This window comes from Opisthorchis viverrini (assembly GCF_000715545.1).
Source record: "Opisthorchis viverrini unplaced genomic scaffold opera_v5_22, whole genome shotgun sequence".
Lineage (NCBI taxonomy): Eukaryota > Metazoa > Platyhelminthes > Trematoda > Opisthorchiida > Opisthorchiidae > Opisthorchis > Opisthorchis viverrini.
Window position 1 is genome coordinate 1276672 of NW_008751678.1, and position 8992 is coordinate 1285663.

General features: G+C 43.3%; 1 protein-coding gene across 1 annotated transcript in view; it reads left to right on the forward strand.

The window, feature by feature from the left end:
- Positions 1 to 8992, forward strand: part of T265_01967 (hypothetical protein) — a gene marked incomplete at both ends in the record, with an annotated part of 99797 nt that overhangs the window by 42838 nt on the left and 47967 nt on the right. The window contains one exon of the mRNA XM_009166105.1: positions 5263 to 5424. Coding sequence (XP_009164369.1) covers positions 5263 to 5424 — 162 coding nt within the window. The remainder of the gene's footprint in view (positions 1 to 5262; positions 5425 to 8992) is intronic.

Sequence of the window (8992 nt, forward strand, 5' to 3'; positions counted from 1 at the left end):
CGGATTTTGTTCGGTAAATGAAGCCAGTGTATGCTGAAAAGCCAAGAAGAACTGTACAGATGTTTCCTGCTTAGTTGAAATCATCAGTAGTACGTAGCTCGAGCCCGCTATCTCCAGGCTGGTTGTTTTTAATTAATTAATCGTTCGTAATTAATCGTTCGATCACGAGCGGTTGATCAGAGGTGTGATCAACTCACACTTAGACAAGATATATATACCTAACGTTCTCAAGTCCTTGTCGTCCACTGTTTTCAACAACTTCTGATTAGCATTGGCATACAAGTAGTACAGTAACCCTATAATTAACCTATTAGCCAGGAAACTGACCACGAATCTTTCACTGCAAGGCATCTAGTGCAAATTCCGACATCTCTGTAAGCAAAAGCGACTGCTGTACGCACTACCGATAACGAGGGTGAGAGACTATCCCTCAATATACTATAATGGTCTGGTGGTTTGCTCATCTCTGGAACATAGCCTGTCGATCAAGAAGCAAAACACTCCAATCATGACCATGACGCACATCGAATGCGGTCCAACCGCATTTATCGTTCGGACCAATGAGGTGAATTTACTGGTTTTACTGGTTTTCTGCAGTCCCCCAGTACGTACCGTGATTCTGTATAAATTTTGTGCGCGTTGCATCGACATTGATTGAATATTTAATAGACCGAGCTCTCTTGAAGGCTGTCGTGAAAAAAAAACGGAAGAAATCAAAAAGGATGACCGTATTAACGTCTCGCTCATTGTACTCGATAGGAGACCGCCGATTTATACTTGAATAGTCTGCAGCTAGATGTGACTCAAGTCCCATTGTTCGTTCCCCTCACCTCCCCAGAGACCGATACGAAGGGAAATTGTGCATTTTCATAAGGGAAACTACTCAAAAGGTTGCTGAAAACTCTTTGACAGCCCACGACCGGTTTCGCCCTTCTTGGGGTGAATTGATTTGCAAATGAGTGTATTTCTCGAAAACAGTCCAATTAAGGTTCAAGTAGAACATAAGTTTGACGGAAACTCGGGGACTGCACCTACCTGATGAGCCCCAAGAGGGGCGAAACCGGTCGTGGGCTGTCGAAGAGTTTTCAGCAACCTTGTGAGTGGTTTCCTTTATGAAAATATACTGCGATATCTCGAATATCGTGCCAATTGAATAATGAGGCGGCCTGTGTGCAGCACATTCAGTTGTAGAATAACATAAGCGAGAGATTCAGTTGAGTCTCTCGTGAAAACCAGATCGATTTGCAAATGAATGTATTACTTGAAAAATTGTGCATCTTATCATCACTGTAGAAGATAACACATCTTTGGTTGAACATAACTCGCCGGTGCTGGCTGTGTCGTCCAGGCCATATCCGGCTGCTACTAGAACAAACAAAACTCGTTCAACTGGTACACTGACTAGTCGGGTACTATTGATGCACCTGGTTTCATTGTCAACGTAACAACTCAAGCATCTTATCCCCACCTTGTACAACACTCAAATTGACTGGACTATGACACTCACTCTCTCACCAATCGTTTTTAGATGCATTTTTTCCGAAACAACTAACAAAAAAGATATCTCACTGATATGAGATACGATGCTGTTCTTTGCATAATCTAAGTGATGTACGTATGCAGCAACGATTTGCTTGCATAAAAGCATGGGTCTAGTGCAACCACCCATCTTTATCTCCGTGGTAGTGCGGATGATCTTCTTACTTCCCTCACAAAACTCTGCCACAAGTCCTGACCTTTCCTTATTGTATTACTGTTGGTAAAACGCCTCAAATATCTTAAATAAAATAGCCCATGTAGACTGATTTCGGACAAGAAAAAGATGTTTCCTACTGATTCACTGATGTTCGGGTACAGAGTTCCGATAGGTGCACGAATCCGGCATGATGCGGGGGAGCCTCGTGCTCTCGAAACTGAACACAATTGGCCACACTCATTTACGCCAAGTGTGGAACCAATTGGCTTCGCAGCAGCTTCTAATGGTAAGGATACTGAGATCATCAATTAGACATTAACACCAATGACGCTAACGAAAAAGAAAAAAGACCGAATAGTTTTTTGCCAGATCAACTGTTCGAACAATCAATTTAACGGATTTGAATTGGAAATATCCGTAAAAACGTAGTTTGTATCCGGTCTATAACCGAGTTTTGTCAAGTTTTTCCAGTCAGAAGCAAACTGACCTGACAGTTAGCGTGTTGAAAGTGGATCCCTTTAGTCGGAAATGTAGTGGTAGAATTTCCAGTGTCCCACTACAAATGTTGCACTTAATGCAGATTAACATTTTTTCAAATTCGGCGTTCTGTATGCTTTTCAGTGCATACTGTTTTAGTCTTACGTTGATGAGCAGTTTTCCGTACACACCCTGAAAATTTCCAGCCTGTTTCGCGCGCAAACACATAGTAAAAAGATCATCTGCGGGAAGTCTTGCCTACGCCGTCCATCCTACCAGTGCATGAATATTTCGCCACATGTTACTAAATACGCCTTTCCGCTAACGGCCCCACATCGTTGTCAGCACCGTTGTCAGCATCGTTGTCAGCTACCGCCATAACCACACTACACATACAGCATCACTGTCCATACTCAGTGTCCAGCGCTAAATGAAACCGGGTCATTTTAGGTGCTGGAAGCTGCCGCAAGAGCTTCTTCCGTTTATGCTGCGAACATGATGCAATCAGCTTTGAATTGGGATACTCACAGACGCATCGATCGCGTTACTGATGTTTCGGCAGCTGTCCAGTCAATGCACAGCATGAGAGAGGGAATCGGATTGCCTCAAGCCTCCCAAGCCCGCATGCAACTATCGCGCAATCCGGACTGCATTTCCGGCAGGCATTGCCACAATCAAGCCACATGATTTTAGCTGACCTAGTTTCTGGACACATGCGGCGTATGTGTGTACGCGCGACATGGTTTTTTAATGCCCCACCAGAGTATTTAAATCAGCGACCTTCGGATCCCTCAAAGGTGGGAATAGTGCGGCTTTTGGGTTGCGCGCACCGGCATGAAAAAAATACCGAGACTCCCAGGGCAAAGGGAATCCGGAAACTGTCACACTTCAACCATGATTGCGGTGCCGCTGCCATGCCGTGTTAGTGACGTGCTCAGTCAAGCCGAGAGTTCAGCAAGCAAGTCGAGCACTCAGTCCGCTGTGGCCGCACCAAACCATACGCCTGGTACATAGTTGGGATACGGGGTTAGCTGTGCGCGTAACATAAGAGTCGAAGTCACAACCAATACACCGGAGTTCCTGTCCCGTTGAACCAACGATGGTGAATTGCATAGGTACATGGTATTAGCACATTATCCATGATCATTTCTATGCACTGAGCAGTGAGTATAGTTGTTGTGGAACGAATTCATTTCTGCGATCATCACTGCGGTCCCACTATCCAGCCCGGTACGGCGAAGTAAGCAAGCAGTTGTTCAGAGACATCCAACAGAGTTCTGCATCATGACAAAATTCAACGTCGATAGACTAGAAAACGTACTGCAATGGCACAGCTGTCATTGCATGCTCCTAATGAAGCAGGCAAGCGTGATTTTTTCAGATATATTCGAGTTGCTTACACGCTCCAGCCGTTCTTCAGTACCGAATGAGAAGTTCAGATAAGGGAAAAGCCTTATTTGTGACGCATCATCTGATGTTTGATACTACTGATTTTGTGGACCTTAATTTCACCATGGTGATCAAAATTTTGTCTCGATCTGCACTCTATATTGTGAACACTTTTAAGGCCCTAACTGTGTACAGTTAGGTGTGGTCTGACTCATATTCATGGCTCTATACACACGGCGCGCTTCAGAAGCACCACTCTGATGGTAAGTTGCACGTCAGTGAAAAAGCTACTATGCGGTTACTATGTACCAAAATAATGCATCTGGGCTGTTTTTAAATATGTGTTTTCCTTTCAAGGCTTAGAGACCATATTTTCATTCCCGGTGAAAATCACGAGAGGTGACGGGAGTATTATTGGGTTAACCATGTTCAATGTCGATTCGATCAAACTGAATTGCCAGGTAAAAACAAAAAACTGGGTTCATTCTGTACAGCTTGTGACGGTCTATTTCATCCTGTCCTATGGATAACTGATAGCGCAACATGCGTCTATTGCTGTTCAGGCATTGACTATGAAGAGGGCTCTCTCTCTTTCTCTGAGTATAAAATCATCCACGTTCGCCTCGGCCAGTATATTTTCCAGATAAGTAAAAGGAAATTATTTTCATAAAGGAAACTACTCACAAGGTTGCTGAAAACTCTTCGACAGCCCATGATCGGTTTCGCTCCTCTTGAGGCTCATCAGGTAGGCGCAGTCCCCGAGTTTCCTTCAACCTTATGTTCTACTTGATATTTACTTAAATAGGGACGATCAGATTTCACCACAGCCGGAACTGGAGCTGAGGTTGCGGAATCCGCCACTGAATTATAAGCAACGACTTACCCCCTCCGTAGCGCTTGCTACACAAATTTAATGGATTAAGGGTTTCTCTTCGATCGTGAACTTAAGTAACCATGAGAAGAATTTTGGCAAATAGGGAAGTTAAGGGGTTTGCATAAGACTCTTTCGAAACCCATGTAAAAACTACAAGGATTATTAAGCTGCGTTTTTTTCTGATTTGTTTGTCCACCCTAAAAATGAGCAAAACGAAGCTCCTAAATCCATGGTTCTCGACCCCGGGGTGAAACTTGGCCATTTCAGGGGAGCAGAGATTATAGATTTTCTGGCTCAAGTTTCCGTGGTGTTTCCGCTTTGCTTCGTGTTTGAAACATGTGATATGCAATTTACTCGGAAATCATTCCAGTATTATCACCCTGAAATGAAAGTTTTTATTCACAACGTCGACGTTGGGAGGGTCTTTGTACTTTTAATTGAAGCGATATCCAGACATTAAGGGATCAAGAACCACCGTATCAAAAGCTTTGTATTAAATTTCTCATGAGGACCCCGAATAAACTATTCCAGATGAGTCCCTGGAGAGGCCCTTATTTAAGGAATGCGACCCAGCTGCTGAGTGACCCCAAAAATCAATTGATGTATGCTATTCACAGAATTCACATTTGTTGGAAGTCGATAGTACTGCTGAAGTAGAAGGTTACTGAGTGCCAAATCCGTCTCCTTTTTAGCTTCACTGACTGACCAGATGCTGGTGGGTGTTGCCGGGGTGGGTGCTGCCGGGTGTTAGAAGCCACTTGTTCTTCAGACAACAGCCTTCTGCAATCTTTCATTTCTAACCCATGCACTTTGAAAAACTTTACAGTGCCAGGTGAAACCGATGACAGTACCCGACGGCAACCTTTGTCTTCTGCGTTGGTGGGAGATTCAACACGACCACTCGGCGAAAGAGATCCACGGCGAGGAGGTGATGATCTTGGAAGTCGTGATCAAGCTAGAAGGCAAAAGAAAGAGCGAACAGAAAACGGTGAGTGTGACATTGACGTGAGTATGTGTATAAATTGTGGATTCGCCAACAAAGTGATGACTAAACAAATGAACAACAGAGTCCTTTTCTGTATGGCCAAGGCAGAAAGAAGCTATCATGTGAAACATTCAAACATTTGANGAAAGTGTGCTACAGCTGAACGGTCATTATTTATTTATTTATTTATTTATTTATTTATTTATTTATTTATTTATTTATTTATTTATTTATTTATTTATTTATTTATTTATTATCACCGCGGTGGGTAGGAGAGTTTGAGATCCCATAACAAAAACATCCCAGTCTTCACACTCTAGCTGGATTGATGTGGCATTGGCACTTGAAAGCCTTCAATTAGGGATGACACACATTTTTGTTAATTGAAAGAGATTAATGGTGGTGCACCTCCGACTAATAAACCGGCTATGTAATAATGCGCTTACGTCATGTAGAAACGGGCACACCTCAAAAATCTAGGCTGCTATCCCGAAATGTGCACGCTTTCTGAAAAGATCAAAAATCCTATGGCTCAGAGGGCTACAGTGAAATGATAATCTGGTGAAAAGCATATCCGTTTCCAAGATTGAATGTTGCTTCGTCTGATAGCCATCAACATTACTGGTACTGACCGTCGAGGTAGGCTCTAGTTCGCCCACGATGAAAAACGTGATACATCGGGACTTCGAAACAAGAAGTTTTAAGTAATAACAATTTCATGTTCTAGTTTTGATGGCCGATTTGAAGGCTGGTTGAGATACTGGGGACAAATGGAAATGAATTTACCAGCATCTCTTCGGCTATATATGTCGTTCATGGTGAATGCTTATTAAGGTATCGATTTGAAACGGATAAACCAATGAAAAATGGAGAAATAGGGAAAGGGTATCAATGACCCGGTACTCAACTCTCACAGCCCATATACTCTTCCCTGAGACAGTTAAAAACTCATTACCTTGAAACTCAATTCAATTTTATCGAAAGTCCGTACTTTTGGGTGCACCAATTCAGGCCATTCATAATTCGGCCAATCAGATTGATCGTTAAAGTGAGCTGACCCGTTTCAATGCATCGGTTGATTTCTTCCGAGAAAATAAAAAGGTGGAAATCGCGGATAGATTGATCTTCTCCTATTCGAATACGAAAGACATGAATGACACTGGTTACTGCAACCCGCACTCACGATTTCTGACCAACCAATAGTATAATCAGAGGTCTAGGTAGTTCAGTGGTTGGAGTGTAAACGTAATGACCAGAATGTCCGAGATTCGAACCCAACTTCGGCATCCGGACAGCTCCTGTCTAGACTGGGGAGCGTGATATTATCTCAGCCCTCTTGACTCTTTAAGGTGGCATGACACTTAGATACGGAAAGGGTGCTGCAGTTGAACAGTTATTATTAGTTTTATTTATCGTCGGTTGCAGTTACAGCTGACCGATTCCGTTCCTGGAAGTAACAAATATCATCGGGTTACTGCAAACTAGCCTCCCCTACGTATTCCCATTTACGAACAAACGATTCGGTACTTCACGTATGTGGTGGACAGTGGTGCATGCACATGTTGTTGTGTTGGTGTCTTATATTCATTTTACTGTTACCTGGTTGGTTTAACAACAGGTATTGAATACAAGTGTTTGCTCACAACGAGTGAATTCATAACTGCAAACCCCAAAACTTGATAGGTTTTCTTACCATTTTCTTGATATGTACTTGCATTGCACTGTGTACGCTTAGTTGTGGAAGGCTTATTACAACACAGAGTCACAAAGTTCTGCTCACTAGGAGCCATAAAGACGCCATGGTGCTCGGTGTCGAATAAATAATTGTCGTTATGCTTAGGATTTTGACAGTCATGGTTGAAGTTCCAGCGAACACGTTTAAACTAAGGATGCAGTTACACAGAAAATCATAAGAATTTGGCTCTTATTCTTTTCACTATGAGTGTGGTTTTGTGAGTATGTGCGTTTCCGCTTCTGAAAATATAAATCAGCCACACTATACCATCAGCTAGCCAGCTCATACGATAATGTCTGGTGTCAGACAGGCCGCGTCCAACTCACGTGTCCCGCCAGGTAGCGATGAACGAAATAGTGTGGATTAGTGTGGATCAGAGTCGACTTGTCCGAATGACCGGTGAAGTACAAAAATTATCCTATAAATTGTTACGTATATAATATTATAACACACGTGGTATATCTCTAGCTGATGTGCCACGCAATCGGACATGATTGTTTTAGGTATAGTGGTGGATAATTCTATAGATATTTTTGTGTTCGAAGTCGGGCCGTGCTATACTAGGGATACCCTCTCTTGTTTATGACTCATGCACAGTAGGTGTAATCAGTCACTCGAAACGGAACAAAAAACAGTAATATCTAACACAGGCAATCTCTGCACTTCTTAGAAACAGCAAGTCGTTAGTACCGGTCAAGCATTCAAGCATCCAGCTAAAATCTTTTGACAACCACGGAGGCAAAAACGCTGGTGCACAGTAATCCCTATTCAATATAGGTAAAAACCCACCGCAACTGTTCGCTTTTACTTTCGGACGACTGCTGCCTAAAACAGGATCACTCGGCTCCAGAAGTATCACGATGACGGACTACCACAATCGCGATTTAGTGTCCGCCCGTGAACCACACGATAACCGAGTTGCTTCTTGTCGCTGTTGACCGTACTCAGTCAGGTTTTCAGCTGTCCTACGAGGCGACAAAGCCATCCTTGATATAATGTCGAGGCAAAGGTCTGTTTTGTGCTTTCGGCATCGTGTGCAGCAGACGCCAAAACCACTGCAGACGCCGTCATAGGAGTTTGGATAGGCGGAGTAGTAGCCACCAGATTCCGAAGATCTGCTCGTGGAGGTCATGTTTCACAGACAAAAATCAATACCGGATGGATGGCCACGTCGAAGACTCGTTTTTTCAACAAGATAGGGTGCCGCTATATGAAGGCTTACCTTACATTGTCTGTTGAACTTCTTTAGCCCAGCCGTCGGGTTAGATTATGAAAGCAAGGTATTCGGGGTCAACAAATGTTGTGAACCACAGTCCCCCAATGCCTTCTTATTACCGTGAACCCCGGTCTGGTTACCTGCTTGATCGCCTGGTACGCTTAGCCAAACCAAAAAAGTCAACGAACGTGCGAAACAGTTGATCTATTGATCACCGTCGCGTACAAGCGGTCAAAAGTGATACTAAGAATACAATTCATCTGTCAAGGGTGAGTGAAGAACAACCGATGAAATCTTTCTCAACGAAGGACGATTTTTCCATTGGCGGTTACGTTGACCTGTTACGTTCGGAGCTGGTTCTCCATATAACAACCTGCTGGATTATTTTACCTTTTTATTTTGAGAGGATTGCAGCGTAGTGAGTGACTATTCACCGCTTCTCTGGCTATTGTAAAGTAAATGCACCTGGAGAAACTGAAATGTGATAAGTGATTCACAGGAGCTTTTCCATCATCGAACAAGGCTAACGGAAGGAATTTTACCACGTTGACGGGAGGCAGTTGATTTAACCAGACGTTGTCGCTTTTCTAAACTCCAGGGAATGGTGGCATGCCTGCGCG